Consider the following 24,074-nt stretch of genomic DNA (forward strand, 5'->3'; position numbering starts at 1 on the left):
CGTCCGCGGGGGCCCAGAGGAGGCCACTTTGGCCTGAGGATTATTTTGGGCTGGAGGTAAAAGAATCAACCGATGCAGAAAGATGCCTTCCGGTGCTTCCCCCTTCTCTGCCTCAAAGTAGAAACTTCTGAGAAGTGGGGGCTGCGGTGAATCCCCTCTCCGGGGGTGGGAGAGGGGAGTTTTATGGCCACGAAGGAGACAGAAAGTCTGCGCCATCCTGGACCGGCACAGCCTCCCCCCAGGGCTGACCCCGTGCATTTGCCTTTCCTCGGTTTGCTGCCCTTGGCGCCTAGCTCCCTCTTCCTTTGTCCAGCCGCCTCTCCCGGGACGGGTTAGTCTCTGGTTCAGTGTGGCGCAGACGAGGGTGCAGCTGACTGGGCGACAGTAAAGTCAGAGGGTGCCAGGGGGGCACTGGGTGCATCGGAGACTCAGGCTGTGTCCCGCGCAAGCGGTGGGGGTGGGGAGGAGGGAGAATCAGGGCCTCGGGACATGGCTGGGAAACTCAGCAACACTCAGCTCCCACTGAAACCCAGGTTTTTTGGGGGCGGGGGGTGGACCGGCCCAGGCGAGGGAGCAGCACAGAGAGTGGGAAGGACAGCAGGCGCTGGAAGCCTGTTTGCAAAGCCGTCCTGGGTGGCCCGAGAGGGCCCTGACGTCTGCTCCCTCACCATCCCTGTCTCCGTCCGTCTGTCTGTCCATCCATGGGTCTGTGCCAGACCTACGGCTGGTGTTCCTGCCACTGCGCCCTCGTTTTAGGTGAGACAAATGACCTGGACAGCAGAGGTAAGAACCGCAAACAGGAAAGTGGAGCCGGAGCGGAAGGGAAGGGAGGAGGCCTGTGTGTGCCTTTGTAAGTGGATCACAGGACAGAGAGCAAACACGGGGACCGAGCCTCGAGCCTCGTAGCCACAGAGAGCAGAAGTTTGCAGGGGGAGGGGGGGAGTGAGGCCCGGGACCCCACATCCCAAGTGCTGGGGTAGCTGGGGGGTGGGCGGGCCCTCAGTGTCCCACCCTGGAGGTCACAGTCACCTAGGGTCCCAGACCTGATTCCTCATCTTGCCTCAAGGCCACTGGCCACCACGCATCCCAGGGGGTGTAGCCCCCTCCTCACCTTAGCAGGTGGCCCCACGGCCCTCTCTGCCGGCCTGGGGAGCCAAGTGTGGGCCGGGAAAGGGCTGGGAACAAACCAGAATGGGTGATGGGGGAAGAGGTGGCCTAATACAGTAGGGCCAGAGGTTAACAAGGGTAGCCTGTCACCCTCCTGGCTCTGGCAGGACAAAATTCTCCCCTTCAAATTATGTGCCAGGCACCGTTCTAGGCAGCGGGGAATCAGTGACGGGGGGGGGGGGGGGGGGGGGGGGGGGGGGGGGGGGGGGGGGGGGGGGGAGCTGCAAATGGTCCTCAGGACGCTGATGACACTGATGTTTCTACCTCGGGAGGAGACACAGGAGAGGAGGGTGCAGTGAGAAGGCAAACGTCCTGGGAAGAAGCAGAAAGAGCAGGATGGGCTAAGAAGGGCCCTGGGGTTGAGCTCTAGTTTTTATTTTATTTATTTATTTTTATTTATTTCTAGGAGAGAGAGAGAGACAGCGTGAGCAGGGGAGGGTCAGAGAGAGAGGGAGTCACAGACTGAAACAGGCTCCAGGCTCTGAGCTGGCAGTCAGCACAGAGCCCGACGCGGGCCCGAACCCACGAACCGCGAGATCGTGACCTAAGCGAAAGTCGGACGCTTAACCAACTAAGCCACCCAGGCGCCCCTGGGCTCTAGTTTTTAAATGGGAGATGGGAGGGTGGGGCATGGAAAAGGTGACTTTTGAGCAAAGATTGCACTTGTGGTAGTAGGAGACCTGAGGGTTAGGTCCTGGGGCAGGAGAAAGGGGCACAGTGGGTTAGCAGGGGGAGCGCAGGGAGGGGCCAGGGGAGGACTGCCTGCCCCCCCGCCCCCCGCGACCCCCCCCTCCCCCCGGGCGTGTCAAGTTCTGGGTGTGCCTGGGGATGGAGCGGCGGAATTCTGGGCGTCAGGTCACCTCGACCGCTGTGTCTTCAGGCTGAGCGCCTAGACGGGTGAGAAGGGCACGGAGGGCAGGGCAGGGGTGCCAAGCTTACTCTTGCGAGTGGGGGTGTGGGGGGCATGGGCGGAAGCCAAGCCCCCAAGGTCTGGCTCCCGGGGCCCAGCAGGTGGAGCTCTGCGAGCCCTCCCGGGAGCCCCTCGGCCTCCGCCCGGGGCGGGGCGGTTGGGGGGCGGGTAAACCTCTGGGGGGGAGGGCCTCGCCCACAGCTCGGTTCACGTCTAGTTCCCTCCGTTCCCAGCCGTTCTCCAGGGTGATTAAATAATTCTGCATTTCCAAGGAGCATTTGTTCTGGTAAACGCTTTGTAAAGCTGGCCCCGCCCCCCTGCTTTCTCAATTTCTCAGAAATATCACCGGGTCCTTACTGGCTTTGGTCCCAAGAAGGAAAGCACTATAAGCACCACAGCTCACCCTCAGGCCCAGTCTGGGCCGGTTTCCACCAGACCCTTGGATCATTCTATTTCCATTTTCTTTTTTAACCCATAGGTCCAAAACATGTTTTGTCAGAACAATTATTAACTAATACCCTTACTATATACGAAGCACTCACATTGATAATAAAACAAAACAAACACCAAGGCCCAAGGACAAACGTCCCAGGAACACAAACCAAAATCACCCACGTGCACACGCACGCCCACAGGCACACACACGTGCACGTGCACATTGCACACTCACTCGCACGTGCTGGGGAAGGTGGGGGGTGAGCCCCGCACCCTTAGGCACTGAGATGCTTTCTCTGGCTACCTCGGACAGGGCCCCGTCAAGCCAAGCTTCCGTCCAGGAAAGCCCTGAAAAGGTACCCAAGCCAGGCTGGGGGTGGGGCTGCCGAGGCCCTTCCTGGGGAGGAAGTCCAGGAAATATGCGGCCACTTTCAGAGTGAGGGCAAGCGAAGAGCCCTAGGCAGGGTCCCCTCTGTAAAGCGGGAGTGTAACCTCACCGGGAGGGTTTCTGCAGGTGGAATGAGCCCAGCCTGGAGCACGGCTAACGCAGTGTGGAAATTTCTGACAGATGCTGTTATGGACCGGAATTGTGTCCTCAAATTCATTGGTTGAAGGAGAGGAACAGACCCCAGCCTCCGTGTGATGGCAAAGACTAGGTGGCCTTCCTCGAGCCAGGGGGAGAGTCCTCTCCAGAAACTACCCCTGATGGCACCTTGATTTTGGACTTCCAGTCTGCAGAACCTCAGAAACGACATAGTTAAGCCCCCCCGGACGGTGGTATCTTGTTACAGCAGCACGTTGGCCTTGGAAGATGCCACTGTGCACATCCTCACTTTCAACAAGGACACCCCACTGCCACCGCCCTGGGGACACCACCCCAGCTAATGACAGCTGCACATCAGGCCCTGAACACACACAGAAAACAGATCCATCTCTAATTATATCATAACTCAGAGGCACGCCAATGCCATTCCGCGAGCCCTGATTTACAGGATTCATTACAAAAGCTTTTGTAAAAAAAAAAAAAAGGAAAAAGGAAAAAAGAGAAATAGGCAATGCGATCTGCTGCAAGGGTTTATTATATTTAGAGGTCTACAAATTTGATCTTTTACGAAAAAGTCACAAAATATTCAGTTGAAACCACATTTCTGGTTCATCAGATTTCAAATATATTTTACTGTGCTGAACAGTATATTCTAACGCTGTCTAAAACACAGCCAAATTAGTTTTCTTTATTCATGTATACACATCCTGTAATTTTTTGAAAACCAAGATTAAGACAAAAAATATTAACAAAACTACCCAGTTACAACTACCGTTCTCCCGAGTACTGAGATATTGATCCATCCGTGGGTCTGTCTTCTTACCTTATGCATCTGAAATTCTGTCCACCATGTGGATTGTTAACACACTCGGGAGAGTCTCTCAGCTTACATCTCCCATAAATTCAAACAGCAACACCGTGTCAGAAGATTAATTCCCTTGGCAATGCAGAAGCTTAGGTCTGTTAAAAGTCCTTGCTGTAAATTATTTTTGAATGTACAGATCATACACAGGGACAGACGACTTTAAACATTATTTCGAAATCACCGTAACATGTGGGAGGAGAAATGAAGCAATCTGCCAAATTCGACATTTTTGGTCTTTCGCTTTTATTCTTTGCTCCCTTTTAATGAAACGCGTGCTGTGAGTTGGGTTCTCCGGGCCTCTGGGGCGTCGGCTGCTTCAGGGAGCCCGGAGCCCTGGGTCACACAGCACTGGGACCCCCGTCCTGGAATGAAGGCTCTCAGCTCTCAGAGGTGGGAGAAGCCCTTTTCTCCAGACCCCCAGCTGCTGAACCAGCCCCCGCAGAAGCGAAGCGAGCTACACGCGGATATGCCAAAAGGAGGGATGTGTGCAGGAAGGAGCGCAAAACAGAAATTACGATAAAGCTTCGACTACATAAAAAATGAGAATTTCTCAAGGGAAACATTAAAAATCAGGAGGGTATGTTATACCATGTGAAAAAGCAGCAGAACATTCTGCAGAACTGCCAGGTCTTCACTGCGGCCTGCGACGTGCTCGCTGGTTCGCGTCGAGAGGCCCTTCCCCTGGCAACACTGGACACCGGGTCGGTGTTAGGAACCGTAGCGATCCTGGCGAGAGAGAACCAAGACGCGCGTTTACTGGCGCTCGGCGCCGGCTTCCCGTTCTCAGGCGCACCGAACGCTCGGCGGCCTCCAAACTGACATCGTGGGGAACATCCACCTGTCTGGCCTCTGGACCGACCGCCCCGCAAGGAGCCGGGAACTGGAAGGGGCGTGGCCACAGGGCTTCCCGATGCCGAGGTCGGCCTTGGACCAAGGACATCCTGCCCCGGACCTCTGGGGCGGCTGTGGCTCCGCTCCGCGCTGCGGGGCGGGGCGCAAAGCATCTGGGGGGCGGGGTAAGGGCTGAGCCTCTGGGCGGCAGGTGTAACACACGTGGAGTCTGAGCCCCGCTCGGCGGAGCCACCCTGCAGAAGCAACCTTACCTCTGTACCTCCGATTCTGCGTCTATCAAATAAAGATATAAAAGAGGGGTAACCTATAAAATGCGGATGGCCTTCCATAAAAGGTCACCTATAAATGACCTTCCATAAAATATGGCTGTCACCTGCTTGGAAGGCCTGATGTGGGCTCAGCTGACCTCGGGGACATGAAAGAGCCCCGTGAATTCTAACCAGAGGTTGTTCTCAACAGGGGTGAAACCGGCAGGAACCTGCATGGAGGGGATTCTCCCCCACCCGGGAAGCCCCTTCGGAGGCGCCAGAGGCCACCTGGATCAGGGCCTACCGCCCGTGGCCACGCCTTCACATTGGTGACCGCACCCTAGAGCAACATGACAGAGGAGAGCAGGAGTTTCCTGAAATAAGCCTCAAGAGACGGCCTTCCGCTGTTACAGTGAGGACCGGCTTCCTGCTTTACTCCGGAGAGGGAAATACGACGTGAGTCCCCACGTCAGGGAGCAGTTAGATAAATGTTCTGTGTTTTTGAGGAACGGAATGTAGCTTCTGAAGGATTACACAAAAACACTCATGGCACAGCACCATGGGATTGTCAACTCGTCTACACAACACCGCACTTTTTCAATTCTAAGAAGATGTGCGTAGAAATCTAGGACTAAAATAAAATGTGTAGCAACAGAAGGTGTCCTTGTGAGGAGGGATATGGGTGATTTTTTTTGTCTTACTATTTCTCTGTTCCAATACAGGAAAGACGCAGAGCCTGATCGGTTCCTGGAATAATTCCCTAGAGTCACCAACTAGGAAATTTAAGTGAAAATAAAAGTCCAGGGTCTGGTTTTCATGACGACCTGGCTCACACTGCTGCAAACGTATGAATCAGTAACAGGAAATCTAGTTTGCCAGCAGGTGAGAAGCGGTCCAAGTCGCGGTTTCAAAGCCGGAGGCCCCCCCCCCCCGGCCACACCACTCCGCTCCCGTCAGCCCATGGCACTGACCTGAATGGAAGTCATGACTCCGTTAGCAAAGACCGAGAGCTTTCCGGCAACGGATCTCACTCCCTGCTTAAACTGGGCCATGTCGGGCGCAGTGGGCAGCACGCTCGTGAGGTTGTAGCTTCCTGCACACAGAACAGATGCCGTTGGTCACTGCACCCTGGCGACAGGCAGCCCGACCAGTGCCTAGGGCGCTCCGTGACCTTAGGGGGCACGGAATCCCCTCCCTTCCTGCTTTCTGAGGCAGCAGCTGTGGGGAAGGGGGGGGTGCTCAGGGCTCAGTTTCAGTGCCAGCCAACCCCCACGCCCCTGCCCATGAACCAGCTGCAAGAACCCACATGAGAGAAGATGTCATGTTGGGTCGTGCGACCATCAGGGGTTCAAATACTGGCACCGCCACTTCCAAGCTGTGTGTCTTTGGAGAGCTTTCTCACACTCTCTGGGCTCCTGGATCCTCCAGGTGCTGAACACAAGATCTCACAGGTAAATACTCAGGAAATGGCAGATGGGCGGACAGCTCTAGTTTTGAGTGTTCCACATCTGACCCCCCCCCCGCCCCCGCTTTTGGTACAAGCCCTCCTCCCTTCCCCTGGCGAGCTCCCTGGGCTCCATCCAGAGGGGTGGGCGTGTGACTCAGCCTGGCCAATCAACGCCTTCCCGGGACTCCTGAATCTTCCTGGGAGAGGAGAGGAGCCATTTGCTTGCTCTGGGGCTGCTGGTGGTGACAAGGCAGTGCCACGGCGGCTGCCTCTGTCACCGCCACTCAGCGCAGAGGAAGCCCGCCGCAGGACAAGAGAATGAGGTCCAGTAGGGCGGGGAGCCAAATGCATACGTTTCTCTCTGATGCTTCTCTGACTCTGAGCCGGAGCCAAGCTCACTGGGCAGAACCAGACCCCCCCTTCCTGATGCCACCATCAGTTGGCTTTCTTTGCTTTGGTTTAGTTGCCGCCGGAAACACCGGCCTATCTCCCAGGCGCAGGTGAGGTCATCGGTGGGATGGCACCTAAGCGGCGGCGGCTCCAGAACGGACCACCGGGGTTTCGGGGTGAGGCTCTGTCACAGAGGGGTGACAAGCTGGAGGGGCTCCGTGACTGTGAGCCCAAACCCTGCAGGTCCTCGGAGGGCCAGGCCCGGTTCCCCCGCACGACCCAGCTGCGCCCACCTGCCCCTTGAGCCACAGAAGCCAGTTCCCTTTCCAAGGACAAACAGAATGGGTATGCTTGTCCTTCTGCACAGATGCCGCCCGAAAGGGACAGTGTTGACCCACGGCACCGCCCCCATGCCCACCATGCAGGGAGGGGCCACAGCCGCAGGTTCCTCCCCTCTCTGCCTCCAGCTGACTTTTTATTTATTTTTTATTTTTTTAATTTTTTTTTTTTTAATATTTTTATTTATTTCTAGGAGAGAGAGACAGCGTGAGCAGGGGAGGGTCAGAGAGAGAGGGAGTCACAGACTCTGAAATAGGCTCCAGGGTCTGAGCTGGCAGTCAGCACAGAGCCCGACGCGGGGCTCGAACCCATAAACTACGAGATCATGACCTAAGCGAAAGTTGAAAGTCAGATGCTTAACCGACTAAGCCACCCAAGTGCCCCTATTTTTTTTAATTTCTTTTAAACATTGTATTTATCTTTGAGAGACAAAGAGAGACAGAGTACGAGCAGGAAAGGAGCAGAGAAGAGGGAGACACAGAATCCAAAACAGGCTCCAGGCTCTGAGCTATCAGCACAGAGCCCGACGTGGGGCCTAAGCCCACAAACTGTGTGAGATCATGACCTGAGCTGAAGTTGGACACTCAACCAACCAACCCAGGCGCCCCTCCAGCTGACCTTTTAAAGTTTTGTAGGCCTTTGCCAGTAACAGAGTGGAGGCCCAGCCTGGTCATTGGATCTGGGTTCAAATCCTAGGACAGCTGCTCACCCCTGTTGCTATTGGGCTAAAGATGGGTCTTTACAGAAAACAGGAAGCTAGTGTGAGATCCTGAGTGTGCAGAGCCACGGCCACAGCTGTGCCATTACCTGGAGAGGCCCAGTGTCTGGGTGGGTCTGGACCAGAGGTCAGTGGGGGTGACATTCGCAGAGGCCGTTCCATGTATGAGTTTCCAACTTGAGAAAATTTTAAAGAAGACCGCACAGCTGAGGCGGGACAGCTCTGGGACCATGAGCCCTCACTGACTAGGTTCAGTCCCCAGGTGCCCTGAGATGGCAGCCCCTCCCCTAGAGTGATTCATTTCCTCTCCTCCCCTTCTCTATACAGAGCTCCCAGATTCTAACCCTTGCAACAAGGTGTGTTCAGGTGACAGAGTTCTGGCCAATGGGATGGAAGCTGAAGTGCCTTCCAGAGCTGGGGCCTGCCCTTTTTCCTCCCTCTTCCTCCTTCCTGCTAGCTGGGATGCAGATGTGATGGCTAGGGCTGGGGCAGCCATATTGGGCATGAGGTGAGGTGCAGAGTGGAGGTCATGAGTAACAAGAGGAAAAGGGCCTAGGTCCTTGGCATCTGGGAACACAGCTCATATCCTGAACTGCCTCCCCGGAGTCCTATGTCGGAGAGAAACAAACTCAGATCTGATTTAGTCTCCGTTATTGTGCACCTTTACTCCTTTCTTAATCCTCCCTAAGGATCTAAGCTCCTGGGAGTGTAAGTAGCCGGTAGCTCCTGAACGGGCCTCAGGTCTCTGGCAAGGAGGTGCCTTCCCACCCTCCGCCCGCAGGTCTGCTGCCTGCAAGCATCTGAAAGCTGCCTGACGGCCTCCTGTGTCCATGAGGTCTCCCTCCTCCTCTCGTATCTGGGTGCCAGATCCTGTCTGAGGGTTGCCCAGGGCAGCAGAGCCCCAGTGCGCTCAGACTACACAAGGGCTCCAAGAAACGAAGGCTCAAGCTGCTTCCTCAGGAAGAGGCTCCCTGACCTATGTGTAGGGACCTATGTCCTGTCCAGGTCAGGTGCCTGGTCTCCCTGCTACCTATCTGTTCCCATAATACCCCCATGGGGCTTGGTGCTGAGAGCATCCACACAAACCTGCTTTACCAGAATGTACTGCCTCCTGGGGAAGGCAGGCAATCAACCAATGAGAGCACTGGGCGAGCATGGCCAGCAGTTAGAGGCCACGTGGCAGCCCAGGTGCATGTGGCCGTGGCCGAGCCTTAGCCCGTGGCAGTGGAGTAGGTGAGTCTGAGTGTCCTGAGGAGGCTCACGGACCGACGGGCAGTGGGGGAGCTGGGAAAGAGAAAACTTAAGGCTGATTCCCAGGTTTCTGGCTCCAGCACCGGGAAGATGGACTGACAGAGCCAGAGGCCCTGGAGTGTTTAAGTGGGGGCTGGGGGCCAGCAGAGCCACGTCATGGTAAGCGGTTGGCATGGAGGCTCTGTATCAGGCAGGAAGGCCCAGTGACACTGTGCTAACGCCTCACGGCGTCCGCCACGACTCGGCAGGGGGTCTGCTTTGCACAGTGGCTCGAGATGCAGGCCCACGGGGCTGTCCCGCAGTGGAAGCCGCCGCGGCCACCTCCGCAGAGAAGGAGCCATGGCAATGGCTCGCAGCACCTACTGCTGGCCTTGCAGCAACACACTTGTTGCAAGGGGTGGCCCTGGTGGCACTGGAAGGGGCGCGAGCACAGTGGGGACCACGCTCCTGCGCCCGGCTGTCAGAGGGGCCCACGGACCGGCGCCCCGGCTTCCAGAGCTCCTTAGTTACCCGTCCACTCAGTCACTCAAAAGATGCTTCCTAAGGGCTTTGTCTGTGCCAGGCCTGCCAGCTGCCAGGGGCAGAAGTGAGAACTGGCAGGTCCCATCCCTGAAGGGCTCACGGTCCAGGCAGGGGGGTGGCCTCGCCCCTGGTGACAGCACAGGGTGCTGAGAGCATGCGCCCAGGGCTGGAGCGCGAAAATGCTGAGAACCGAGCCTGGAAAGGGCACCGGGAGCCGAGAAGCAAGCGGTGGGCAGCTGGGGGCCGGAGCTGCAGGCCAGCCACGGCAGGATTTGAAACCAGGGGGACCAGAGGGTTCTGTGCAGAATCAGCCTGGGGAAGGGGGAAGGCGAAGGGGGAAAGGGGAAGAAGGAAGGGGTGGCCGCAGGCGGTGGGAGGGTGATGCTGTGGGAGCCGGGGGAGCCGGGGACAGTGCCCAGGCTCCTCAGTCAGTCAGTTTTCAGCAGCCGATCATGTACCCGTTTCCCTGAAATGGGGATGAACGGCGAGAAAAGAAGGGTTTCCAAGGTGACCTGAGTGACAGGTTTAGAAACGCACAGAGCACGGCAGTGACCTCTGTGCCCCGCGCCGGGGTGATGAGACTCCGGGCGACAACACCATGGCACAGCTGTGACGCGTGACAAACGTCCACCGACGGACCAAACAAAATCACCTGGGTGCGGACTGAGGCCCGCGCTTTGAGATCTACGGGCCCCGAGGAGGTCACAGGCGTGGGCTGCCAGCCTGAGTCAGGGGGAAAGAAGAGAGCGGCTGAGGGGACAAGAACCCAAATGGCGCCTGGAACAGACGAGAGCGGGGGAGGGAAGGGTCTCAGCGTCTCTGGCCTTGGAGGCGGCCTCGCTCAGACTCAAGTAATCGGAATCCCGTTCCTGAGAGAAGCACCCGAGGGGGCAGGCTGGGTGCGGGGTTGCCTCTGCTCCAGGGCCGGCTCTCCCAAGCTGCCTCGCTCCGTCATTCAGTGCCCTGAGTGGCTGCGTCCCCAGGCAGGGCCCAGGGGGTGGGAGTCCCAGCTCCCCCTGCGGACCCTGCTCTGGGAGGGGGCCCCAGGGACCGCCGCGATGCCAGGCTGGTGGCAGTGCTTATTGTGTCTTTGACTGGGTCCTTCTGGTATCCTGAAAGGGAAGCGCCCTTGAGCAGCGTCCAGGCTCCTGGATTAACATCCCGGGGAGGCACCTCGAATCTGGGATGATTCCCCCCCCGCACCCTCCCCCCCCACGATGAAACTGTAAAGGACACTGTGAGCTCCTCAACGCCCAAGACCTCACGGACGGGAAAGCTTCTAAGGTGAGAAAACACAGAATAGTCTATTAAACCAGCTTTTGCTGTTCGCTGAAATGCCCTCTCGACAAAAAGTAAATATTTAATAAGAGTTGTTCAATGCATTTACATTTATGGCCGTTACCGAAGGCAACTCTTATGACGTGCTTGATGGAAGATGCGGAACGAGGGTGACCGCGGTCGGAGCCGTGGCCTTGGATGGAGGAGGGAGCGCGGGAGGCCAGGGAGGGGGGCGGGCGGTGGCACCCTTGCTGTGACCCTGAGTTTGGGACCCACACGGGGCCCAAACAATTAAAGAACCTTTGTTCTCTGAAAGGGGACAGGAAAGTAAACATGGGCTGGCCACAAGTTTCCTTCAACAACTGGGAAGGCTGTTTTCATTTGATCTCCAAATGTTTTGCTTTTTTTTAAAAACAGTGTTTCAGAGTGAAACTTGCGATACTTGAATTACAAAACCACACACAGCTGGTTGGGGGAGGCGACTTTCAACACCTGAGGTTCTAGGGGGCTGACCTGATGCCCTGGGGGATGGAGGTGGGGCTGCTCCCCTCCGAAGGGCGCAGGGCCAGCACCCCTCCACCTGGGAAGGCACAGGAGGAAGTCCCCGACAAGAGAGAAGAATACAAGTCCAGAGGCCACCCTGCCCCACCTGGCCTGAGAGCCGCAGTGTGAGGCTGGGGTCCAGCGCCGACCCTGGAGGGTTCCCCGTCCCCCACCCCTCCTTCTGGGCCGATGTATCCTCTGGGCCGGGAGCAGCAAGCAGCCTGGTGTGCTTACGGCACCCGAGGGCTGAGGTGGATCTTCCCCAGACCCCAACACTGAAGGTTCCAGGCACTCAGTCTGTCCCCACCTCCTCTCCTGAGGCTGTTTCTCGCCGGACTCAGAAAACAGTTGTTCTCTGCAGCTGCCCGTGCTGGTCAGCTGTGCCCATGCCTGGCTCCTTGGGTTTGGGGACGAGTGCAGGTGGCCCTGGGCCCGGAGCACTTGGCTCTGGAGACCCCCCTCCCCCTGGGCCCCCCTGCTGAGTGGGTTCCTGAAATGACTTCAGAGGACACTGCTCCTTTAACGTGAGCTGTGATGAAGGGGCAACACGCAGCCTTCCCCTCGCCCTTGGCCGGGCTGTGGCCTGGGCGGGACTCAGTCACGGCTCAGGGGCCAGAGGTACAAGCAGAGAGTGGGGCTCCCAGACATCTCTCGTCAGTGGGGTCTGGACCCTCAGAGGGACAGGGAGACAGGAAATTCCCCTGCACCTGCCCGTTTCCAAAGCCACATTCTGCCTTCCCTGGAGGACCGAGCCTGGTGAAGTCCCCGGTTCTAGCTGCTTCTGGCTGCCAGACACCCAGGGGGCACTTTACACACCGTACTTCACGTAAGCCTCAGGGCCACCTTGTGCGGGATGTATTATCTGCCCATGTCACAGCGGGGAGTCTGGGGCTAAAAATGACAGGAGACACTCAAGGTCTCAGGCAGGGAGTGGTCGGTGACAGCTAGGAGCCCAGGGCTGTCCCCCTGCAAGGCTGTGACGCCACACACATCAGATACCACCTCAGCACTGGGCTAGGAAACACTGTTCCAGGAACATGACTTCTTGGGGAACCTGGGGCCGTTGCTTAAATGTCCCGACCTGGTCTCCTCACATGCAAAGTGCGAAACGGTAACTTCTGCCCTGACTCACAGAGGGGGTTAGTATCGCATAACGGTCACTGGTGATCTTAGAAAAGTAAAAAGTTCGGGGTGCCTGGGAGGCTCAGTCGGTTAAGCATCCGACTTCAGCTCAGGTCATGGTCTCACAGTTCATGGGTTCGAGCCCCGCGTTGGGCTCTGTGCTGACAGCTCAGAGCCTGGAGCTGCTTCAGATTCTGTATCTCCCTCTCTCTCTAACTCTCCCCTGCTTGTGCTGTCTCTCTCTCAGAAATAAATAAAACAGGGGCGCCTGGGTGGCTTAGTCGGTTAAGCGTCCGACTTTCGCTTGGGTCATGATCTCGCGGTTCGTGGGTTTGAGCCCCGCATCGGGCTCTGTGCTGACTGCCAGCTCAGAGCCTGGAGCCTGTTTCAGTCTGTGACTCCCTCTCTCTCTGACCCTCCCCTGCTCACGTTGTCTCTCTCTCTCTCCTAGAAATAAATAAAACATTAAAAAAAAAAAAAAGAAAGAAAAAAAACATTAAAAAAGATTAAAAAAAAAAAGAAAAGTAAAAACTTCTACGCAGAGGAAACATACTCATGCCGTAGACACGATGGACACCGACCTTGTCAGCGGCCCCTCCCCCCATTACCTGCCGTCTGCTTCCTCTGCTCATCAAACAGGTCTGCCGAGCTGATGGAGGAACTGGCGGAAAGCCTCTCCAGCCGGGCCCTGGTTTCATACTAGAGAAGACAAGGAATAGGAAACATTAGGCTCCAAAGGCTGTGAGCAAATCTGTAGAACAAATCAGCGAGGAGCAGTCATTTGACAGGTGCTCAGTGAGGGGTTGGGGACCAGAGAGCAGTAGAGCACCTCTGTCACAGTGACCAGCGGCCAGCAGAGGCCACTGCGCAGCTGGCCACATCGGCTCCATGACTTTCAAAGTAGACTTAAATGTGGCCAGCTTTAAAATAAGGCAGCTTTTAGGACATAAGGTAGGAGCAAGTGGTAACTCTAAGCTCCTGAAGTGCTGGTCAAAGTTCTGTTGCTACAGAATAGACTCAGTGCCTTTAGGATGCAGCTCCCTGTGCCACCCAAGAAACCTGGCAGTGACGCGCATCTCTGAGAGCTTTAGGCAAGCACGCCAGCACCCCAAAGTTAGAAAAAAAGCTTGGGCCTCTCCATTACCGTATGATCTGCCTGCATAGCAAGACTTCTCTAAGGCAAGAGGCAATAACCTGAAAATATATACACCTTCCCCAAACGTATCTATGTACTTCATTTAACTTCATTAATAATAATTCAAAAATTAGGTAAATCACAGCTGTATCAAAAATTGCCTGAAAATTTCCCCAAAGATACTAAATAGACGTGTGTTCCAAACACTGAGAAAGGAATTAGAGAAACGTGAGACATGGTCCCTACTTTCTAGCCTCTTCTCCAGCGGGAACAGCGAGGGGGAGTAGTCAGGAAGGCCTGGGTTTGAGTCCTGACTCCATCCATCACCCTGGGGCCAGGGGCCTCGCACAGCCCGAGTCCATCCCACTCTGTGCCTCTCACCTCCTCTCCCGGTTCCCATGTCCCTGCTCGCTTCCTGCCTGGTGGGGCTCCCGCACAAACTCTCTGGACACTTACATCAGCTTGGGCTTGTCTTCCAAAGTACATATCTGATGAGATGGCTTTGACGTTGCCAAACTTCTTCTGGGCCTCATCTGTATTCTCAGCTGGCTCATAGTCTGGTTTACGGCGGGCAGTAGGTCTGTAATTAAAAACAGCCAAAATAGGAGTGACGTCAGCGAGATGGTGAAATAGGGGGTTTTCTGCTGTGTCCCCTAGGGAACACCGGCCGTGACCAGTGTCCACAGGTAAGAATGCCTCTGTGGGGGCGTGGGATGCCTTCCAACGCTCTGTGCACCTCACCCACGTACCTCCCGCCCTTCATAGTCGGCTCCGGGCACAAGTGCCCCACAGATGCCTGTGAGCATGTGCAGAAAGCCAGCCCCACTCTGAGACTGGGAGGCAGGGAGCATTTCAGGGCACTGAGGGAAAGTAAACAGGAGGCTCGAGCACCTGGCCTGGCCTTGTGGGATTGAGAGACGGCCTATCATCTTAAGAATTCACTGCCAAAAGGGAATGAGAAGTGTGGAGTGGCATTTCCATAGACAAGCTCTGAGGAAGCATCAGGATCCCTAGCAGGGCTGCTGGCGAAGGCATTTCTCACCCAGAGCCGGTAGAGACAGGAGGAGGGGACTGGCTCTTCAAATAAAAAGACAACACAAGACACAAAGCAGCAGGATGAATCGAGGAAACATGACACCACAAAGGGAACACAGTAATTTTCCAATGACTGATCCCAAAGAATTGCCTGGCAACGATTTCAAAATAATTGTTTTAAGGAAGCTCAGGAACCTATAAGAATACACACAACTCAGTGAAACCGGGAAAATAACACGCAAACAGAATAAGGAGTTCAGCACAGAGACGGAACTTATAGAAAGGAACAGAACAGAACCTCTGGAGCTGAAGAATACAGCAGGGGAGACCCAGACTTAGTCAAGCAGAAGGATTTGTAAACTCGAAGACAGGTCATTTCAAATTATCCTGTCGGAGGAGAAAAAAGAAGGAAAAAGAGTGAAGAAAGCCTACATGAATTATGGGACACCGTAAGAAAATAATGTATGCATTATGGGAGTCCCATCTGAAGAGGAGAAAGGGGCAAAAAGCTTATTGCAAGAAATAATGGCTAAAAACCTCCCAAATCTGGAGAGAGATACGGACATTCAGGTACATGAAGCTCAAAAGTCCCCAAAGAGATTTAACCCAAAGAGATCTTTACCAAGACACATTATAATAAAATTGTTAAAAGTCAAAGACAAAAAGAGAGAAAGATAAATACCATATGATTCAACTTATAAAATAAACCTTTAAAAGAAACATGAATAAACAAAAAAAAGGGCAGAGTCAGAACTATAAATACACAGGACAGACGATGGTTGCCAAACAGAAGGGGGGTGAGAGGACAGGCAAAATGGGCGAAGGGGAGAGGGCGATACAGGCTGCCAGCTATGAAATGAGTAAGTCATGGGAATAAAAAGTAGAGCATAAGGGGGAAAAGAAAGAATTTTTAGTTTCTTGGGTTTTTTTTTTTTTTTTTCGGGGGGGGTTGAGAGAGAGAGAGAGAAGAGGCAGAGAGAGGGAGAGAGAGAGAACCTCAAGTAGACGCCACATTGTCATGGGGGACTCGAACCCACAAACTGTGAGATCATGACCTAAGTAAAAGGAAAAGTCAGATGCTTACCTGACTAAGCCACTCAGACGCCCCCCAAAAAAAGAATTTTTAAAGCAACAAGAGAAAAGAAACTCATCATGTACAATGGAATCCCTGGGAGACCATTAGCAGATTTCTCAGCAGAAACCCAGCAGGGCCAGGAGGTGAGGTGGTGGGGATGAGGGTGGGGGGGCAGGATATTCAAAGTGAAAAAAACAAAACGCTGCCAACCACAAGACTTGTGTGACTTGTGTCACAGAAATGCTAAGAGGGGTTCTGGAAGCTGACCTGATGAATGGTAATTAGTAACATAAAAACATGAAAGTATAAAACTCACTGGTAGAGGTTAAGTGTACAGTCAAATTCAGAATACTTGAATGCAGCAATGGTGGTGTATAAATTACTTACCTCTATATAAAACTTAAAAAACAAAACTGTTAAAAATAACTATAGCTACAATAATTTGTTAGTGGATACAAAATATAAAAAGGAGTGATTTGCGACATCAAAAACATAAGATGTAAAGGGGGGTAGAGTAAAAGGGTAGAATTTTTGTATGTAATCTAAGTTAAGTTGTTATCCACTTAAAATAGACTGTTATAGGGGCGCCTGGGTGGCTCAGTTGGTTGAGATTCCAACTTTGGCTCAGGTCATGATCTCCCAGTTCGTGAGTTTGAGCCCCGCGTCAGGCTCTGTGCTGACAGCTATAGAATGTATACAGACTGCTATAACTATAAGATGTTTTATGTAAGCTTCATGGTAATCACAAGGCAAAAAATCTACAGTATACACACAAAAGATAAAGATAAAGAAACCAAAACATATCACTCTGGAAAATCAATTCACAAAGGAAGACAGTAAGAGAGGAAGAAAGGAATAAGGGAATCACCAAACAGCCAATGAACAATTACTGAGATGGCATTAGTAAATCCTTACCTATCAATAGTTACATTAAATATAAATGGGTTAAATTCACTAATCAAAAGACACTGAGTGGCCAGATGGATTAAAAAACAAGGTCCAACGGCATGCTGCCTACAGGAGACTCCCTTCAGCCTGAAGAATGCACATAGGCAGAAAGTAAAGAGACTGAAAGATATTTCAAGCAAATGTAACCAAGAGAGAACAGGGAGAGCCACACTTATATCAGATGAAGTGGACTTCAAGCCAAAAGCTGTAACAAGGGACAAAAGTCATTATATAACTATATCCATCTATAATATCAATTGTAAATATATATGCACCAACATTAGAGCACCCGAATATATGACACAAATATTAACAGATATGAAGGGAAAATAGTAATCACAATAGGAGACTTCAGTACCCCACTTTCAATAATGGACAGATCATCCAGAAAGAAAACCAAGAAAAACTGGACTGCAAACAGTATTTTAGACCAAAGACACAAACAGATACATTCAAGACATTCCATACAAGAGCAGCAGAACACACATTCTCAAGCACACATAGAACATTCTCCAGGACAAATATATTAGGTCACAAAACAAATTTAAATCATATGTTAGGTTTAAGAAGGCTGAAATCATATAAAGCATCCTCTCCAACCACAGTGGTTGAAAGTGGAAATCAGTGATGGGAGAGAGGAGAACTGGAAAATTCACAAATATATGGAAATTAAACAACACACTTCTGAGTGACCAGTGGGTCAAAGAAGAGATTGAAAGGGAAATAAAAACATATCTTGAAACAAATGAAAATGGAAACTCAACATACCAAGACTCATGAAACACAGCAAAAGCAGTTCTAAAAAGGAAGTTTATGGCCACCAGGTTATCTGAAAAGATGCTCAACATCACTCATCATCAGGGAGATGCAAATCAAAACCACACTGAGATGTCACCTCACACCTGTTTGGGTGGTAATTACCAAAAGAGAGAAGCATTAATGAGAACTGGGGAAAAGGGAAGCTCTGTATGCTGCTGGTGAGAACGCAAATTAGCACAGCCATATGGAAAACAGTACGAAGGTCGGTCCCTCAAAAAATAAAAAACAGAGGGGCGCCTAGGTGGCTCAGTTGGTTAAGCATCTGACTTTGGTCATGATCTTACGGTCATGATCTCGCGGTTCCCGAGTTCCAGTCCCACTTTGGGCTCTGTGCTGACAACTCAGAGCCTGGAGCCTGCTTCTGGTTCTGTCTCCCTCTGTGTCTGTCCCTCCCTCTCTTACACTCTGTCTCTCTCTCAAAAGTAAATAAACATTAAAAAATTTTTTTTCACTTAAAAACAGAACTACTAGTTGGTCTCGCAATCCCACTTCTGGATATGTATCTGACGCAAACAAAACCAGTATCTCGGACAGATGTGCGCACTGCCACGTTCACCACAGCATCCTTCACAGCAGCCATGATTCATGTCTGTGGATGGATGAATGGATAAAGAGAATATATATACAGTGGAACGTTATTCAGCCATTTAAAAAAGGAAATCCTGCCATCTGTGACAACAGGGAGGAGCCTGCAGGCCATCATGCCAAGTGAAATAAAGCAAGAAAAATACAGCATGATTTTGTTGAGATGTGGAATCTAAAGTTAAAAAAAAAAAGTCAAACTCATAGAGTAGACTGGTGTTTCCCACAGGCTTCCAGGGAGGGGAAGTTAGCAGATGTTCAGAGGGTGCACACTTCCACTCAGGGGATGAGTAAGTCCTGGGGGTGGGAAGTATGGCACGGGGACTCTAGTAAGTGACACCGTCCTGTGTACGTGAAACTCGCTAGGAGTACACATCTTACGTGCTGTCAGCACACAAAATGGAAACAAACGAAAAAACCCCAGCCCAAACAGGTTAAACTGACTTGAGGTGAGGCAAATGCATTTCTCATTTATAATGTATACTAATGCCACTTTGCTTTTTATTTATTTATTTATTTATTTATTTATTAATGTTTTATTTATTTCTGAATTTCTGAGAGACACACACACACACACACACACACACACACACACACAGCGTGAGCAGGGGAGGGGGCAGAGAGAGACACACACACAAAATCCAAAACAGGCTCCAGGCTCTGAGCTGTCAGCACAGAGCCTGACGCGGGGCTTGAACCCACAAACCACAAGATCATGACCTGAGCTGAAGTCGGATGCTTAGCCGACTGAGCCACCTAGGCACCCTGCCATTTTGCTTTTTAAAAAGCTGACAGAAGTAATTTTGTAAAAGGATTTCAGCCCACTTTAAAAGGCCTGAAAATTCGAACAAAACATGGATAAATATCCAAGGCACCCAACATTTGAAGGAATTTTCCCACTGAAACAGAGCAGCCATTTCGATCTTCAGCTCCCTATGGAGGGGAATTGGTGAATACTGAGCACACTGCTTGTGACGCAGGGAAGACACTGCTCTGCGTCATGTAGGACACAGAACCAGTAGACGGGCTGTACCCTGTGGTCACCCAGCTTAGTCCCGGGCTGTGCCTGCATCCCAACATACTACCAGGGTCTCCCTGCACTCTCGGCAGCTCCCTGGTTTGGACAGGAGGTTGTAAAGTCTGTCATTCGCAGTCACCAACGACTGGAGATAGTTTTTCGGCAGGCAAATGGACAAACACCTCAACCACAAAGAGGAAGGCGCATCATGACAAGCGTCCCACACACACCATGAAAAGTCAAAGAAGGCAGTCTAAGGAGGCCAGGTACTACTGTAGGATTCTACTTATAGGACATTCAGAGAAGGGCAAGATTGTGAATCCAGAAAACAGACCAGGATGCAAAGAATACTCCTGAAATAGTAGAATAAAATCATTTGCTAGTCTTAGAGAGTTTCCCTGGAGATGCACGGCCTCCCTGTTTACAATCCCGCTGCTCTCTGTGCACACCTGTCTGAATAGCCCGTGGATTTCAGGACAGCGTCGGTATCTTTGATGGTTTCTTTTTTCCAGAAGGAATCTGAGCTGTCATCCCAGCTGGAAAAAGAACTGCTCCTCAGCTCCATCGGCTCGTCAAAGTACCTGTATGAGAAAGAAGGACATGGTGACAAGGGAGACCTTACGCCACAGGGGGTGGCGTGGCGGCCACGCTTCCTGGGCCTTGCGGGTGGGGTGGTCATGTGACTACAGCTGACCAACGGAACAGGAGCAGGTGTGGGGAGGGTCGTTTCCAAGGCCTTTAAAGCACCTGTGCTCCTCGCCCAGTCCCCTCTTCCTGTGTCACCTGAAAGATGAGGTGGTTTTCCAGGTGCTCCAGCCTCAGGCAGGAGAAGCCTCCATCCACCTGGAAGATCAAGGTGCTACCCAAGGGATAATCACCTGTACCCGCAGCCAAACAAGCAACAAACCACTGTTGTGTTAAGCCTTTAAGACAGGGGTCGGTGGCAGGGGGATGCTTGTCAGTGCAGCCTAAGCCGGCCCATCTGGATGGCACCGGATGCCTCTGAGTGTCCTTCCTCACTAGCCGTTACATGTTCTGCTTTCTTTGGGTCTAGTTCTGCCTAATCGGGTGGTCACAACACAAACCCCACTCGAGGAGTTCGTTGTCGGCAGCCCCTGCCAGGTAAGCCCCAGTGGCCGGCGGCAGGTCCTAACAGTAGCTGCCGCCTAACGTGAACGATGCTAATGAGCCTCTTCGCAGAGTCAGATACACAGCGACGGATGCCTGATCGCTGGACCGCTGTGCGGCTGCTCCTTCAGCCTGGAGCTTGATGCGGGCGTGATCTGGCAGCATCTGGCTGGGTTTACACTTTCACTAGCTGAGGATCACTGGGCAAGGCCTTGCTCAGAGGGCAGAACTCCCTGGGAGCTTTCAGGCCTGCGTGGTTCCAGGGCAGAGAGCGGTAGGTGAGGGGGATGTGCCAGAGCCTTAGGAAGTGACCGCGCCTTCTCAGAATTCACAACAGCTGAGGATGGAAGACAGCCCTGCCAGATACGCTCCTTTTATTTACTTATATTTTTTAATGTCTATTTATTTATTTTGAAAGCGAGAGAATGGAGAAGGGGCAGAGAGAGGGCGGGAGGAGAGAGAGAATCCCAGGCACAGAGCCCCACACAGGGCTCGATCTAACAAATGGAGAGATCATGACCTGAGCCAAAATCAAGAAGTGGATGCGTAACAGATCGAGCCGCCCATGCGCCCCCAACTCCTTAAACATGGAGTTCCAGAAGCTCAGGAGAGACAGATTCCAAGGCTTAGGTCTAGAGAGAGGAAGATGATGGAAGAGAATGCAGAGGCTTTCTGTCAAAAATGTCACCAGCTTTCTGCAGAGTAAGAAAAGAAACGCATGAGATACGTGGTGAACATCGAGCTCAGGGGTCACGAGGAGCCGTACCAGGACGGAAAGCCTGGGCAGTCAGAGGGGCCAGTAATCAAAGATGAATATAAGAGGGGGGCAAGAGCCTGTAGGAAAAAACAGGCCAAGGGCCCAGATGAGCTAAGATTTGAGGGGTTGGAAATGTTAAGGACAAACATACATTTTCCGGGTTAAAAAAAAAAAAAAAAGCGAAGGGATAAACTTGCTATTTGAAGCAGATGGTGGGGCTCTACGTGGATAATAAAGAGAAACAGAATTTCCAGAGGGGGCTCCGCCTTCTCTGGCGAGGGGGTCCTTAAGAACAAATCTGCATCCACTAGCCTTCTCTCCCCTGTAAGGAAGTCGCAGGCTCAGAGTAGACCCGCGTTTCAGGGAGAACCGGGCCAGGCCCTCTTGGGGGCTGATGGGTGGGTGGGCCCCAAGGCCCGGGCTCTGCCCAGAGGAGCAGTGACTGCCGGTCCCTGTTGAGGAGGGACCTGGACAAGGAGACTTTAAGTGGCTCAGAGAAAGAGGGCTTGCAAGACGCAGGAGGCACACTGGCCCAAAAGTTACCTGCAGTTATTTAGCGAAAGAATCAGGACCAAGTCAATGAGGAATTTGAAAAATACTTAACAAGCATCTATCTAAGAGGAGGAGCTGGTGCTCTGCTAGACGGGGACACGGGGCAAGGACACATACTCGGTCCCTGCCCTCATGGGGCTGGCTGGTTTGAGCTCAGAAACCCAGCGAGCTAGGTAAGTAAAGGCATCATTCCTCACAGAGCCGCCCTGGGACTGAATGCCTGCTCGGGGAGTGGGGTGGGGGGTGGGGGGCCGCACGGTCCCCTGGAGGATGCTGGGGGCGGGAGGGCGCTAAGGACTGGACAGGAGGTGGTTGGAACGTCCAGGCTCTTCACAACTCTGAGCTGCTGGGACTTAGGATTTTGCAGATTTCGCTCCAAGGAAATGTTCTTCATTTGTAGAAGTCCAAGTGCTTATCTTGGAATATAAACCTGTCAGAGTTTTTCAATGACTGCATTATTCACAAGTCAGGAGTGAGACAGCCATTGTGCTCGGGTCCTACTCATCAGCAGGGAGCACTGGGCAGTGCTAGGTGCCGGGGCGGTGGGCATGGGGGGGCTCTGTGACAGACGTGGGAAGCATACAGCAGCCCTGTGGCCGCAGACAGCTGCCCCACCAGTTGGAAGGATGGGCTGACTGACCACCGATGGCCGCAGGGCACCTGCTTGACCTTAGAAACACACTGGCAGTCCCGATTTCCAATCTTTACTGACTTTTTTTTTTTAATGCTTATTTTTGAGAGACAGAGTGACCTGAGCTCAAGCTGGACGCCTAGCCGACTGAGCCACCCAGGCGCCCCTATACTGACTTCCTAATGTTCTGATTTCTAGATCCTGGTTCTCAGTGCTTTTCACTTGTATTTTTTGCTCTTTCACTCTGTCTTCATCCAAGCCTGAAGACATTCCTTGCAATCCCTTGATACCCTGATAGCACGTATCTGATTTGCAGCTGGAGACAACCATCTTTTCCAGTGAAGGCCACGCTGACTGCATGAGGCTGAGCGAACTGCTTCATTATTTTGTACACTGTATATAATTACACTGTGTACATCCTGAATATAATGGAACTCAATTTGAAAAATCCCAAAGATATGGTAGATCTTATTTTTCATAGAAATAGCACTCTTCCATAATTTATAATGTTCAAGTCTTAATGGGCTAATGAATAATTTGGAAGCAGTGCAGGCTCCTCATGGAGCTAATATGCCGGCTCTCCCGGAGGCTGTGTTTACGATCCGTCCATCGCCTGAGTACTAAGAGCACCCTTGTTCCCTATCAGCAGTGGTCACAACCAAGGAGGCTGGATAAGGCACTCATGGGGTGCGTGGGTGGCTCGGTCGGTTAGTGTCTGATCTCGGCTCAGGTCACGATCTCGTGGTTTGTGAGTTCAAGCCCCGCGTCGGGCTCTGTGCTGACAGCTCGGAGCCTAGAGCTGCTTCAGATTCTGTGTCTCCCTCCCTCTCTGCCCCTCCCCCACTTGTGCTCTCTCTCTCTCTCTCTCTCTCTCTCTCTCTCTCTCAAAAATAAACATTAAAAAGTTAGGGGTGCCTGGGTGGCTTAGTCAGTTAAGCGTCCGACTTTTGCTTAGGTCATGATCTCGCGGTTTGTGGGTTCGAGCCCCACGTCGGGCTCTGTGCTGACTGCCAGCTCAGAGCCTGGAGCCAGTTTCAGTCTGTGACTCCCTCTCTCTCTGACCCTCCCCTGCTCACGCTGTCTCTCTCTCTCTCTCCTAGAAATAAATAAAACATTAAAAAAAAAAGTTAAAAAAAAAAAGGGCACTCATGGTCCTGGTAGACAACATGAAGGTGACAATGACACCCAGGTCTCTCGGGGGGGGGGGGGGCACTAAGTGTCACCTACAAAAAAAACACCTGCTCCAGGGTTTCCAACCATAAATAATTGTTTCATAGCAATGAGGTCCTTTAGGACTAATTCTTTTAACTAAGCTTCTGGAGAAGGAGAAACCTCCAGGATTCATGAGGCTCCTGACAAGGCAGATAAAGCCCCCTGGGATCCTGTGAGTGACCTGGGGCCAGTGATGTTCTCCAGAAGTTTCTCAGGGCCCGTTCCATGGGTAACTTCACCTGTCGCCATTTCTTTTCAACTCGGCCACCACACAGCGGTGCTGATTTAAATTGAAACGTCTTGGGGCACCTGGGTGGCTCAGTGGGTTGAGCCTCTGACTTTGGCTCAGGTCATAGTCTCACGTTTGTGAGTTCGAGCCCCGCGTTGAGCTCTGTGCTGCCTGGAGCCTGTTTCAGGTTCTGTGTCTTCTTTCCTCTTGCTCTGTCCCTCCACTGCCCTCACTCTGTGTGTGTGTGTCTCTCTCAAAAATAAATAAATAAATAAAATTGATTGAAATGTCTTGTCTTTCCTCTTCCATGCTTTCATGGGCG

At 52.5% G+C, this 24,074-nt stretch overlaps 1 protein-coding gene across 1 annotated transcript in view; it reads right to left on the reverse strand.

Moving 5' to 3' along the window:
* Window positions 1-3,568: 3,568 nt before the first annotated feature.
* ARFGAP3 (ADP ribosylation factor GTPase activating protein 3) overlaps window positions 3,569-24,074 on the reverse strand; it is a 54,741-nt gene continuing 34,235 nt past the window's right edge. Inside the window, exons 12-16 of the mRNA XM_039235864.1 lie at window positions 19,693-19,824; window positions 14,223-14,346; window positions 13,240-13,330; window positions 5,993-6,114; window positions 3,569-4,647 (exon numbers count right to left, since the gene is read on the reverse strand). Of these exons, the coding sequence (XP_039091795.1) occupies window positions 4,630-4,647; window positions 5,993-6,114; window positions 13,240-13,330; window positions 14,223-14,346; window positions 19,693-19,824 (487 nt within the window). The 3' untranslated portion in view covers window positions 3,569-4,629. The remainder of the gene's footprint in view (window positions 4,648-5,992; window positions 6,115-13,239; window positions 13,331-14,222; window positions 14,347-19,692; window positions 19,825-24,074) is intronic.

This window comes from Hyaena hyaena, unplaced genomic scaffold (assembly GCF_003009895.1).
Source record: "Hyaena hyaena isolate Hyena2069 unplaced genomic scaffold, ASM300989v1 scaffold_4, whole genome shotgun sequence".
In the NCBI taxonomy this organism is placed as follows: domain Eukaryota; kingdom Metazoa; phylum Chordata; class Mammalia; order Carnivora; family Hyaenidae; genus Hyaena; species Hyaena hyaena.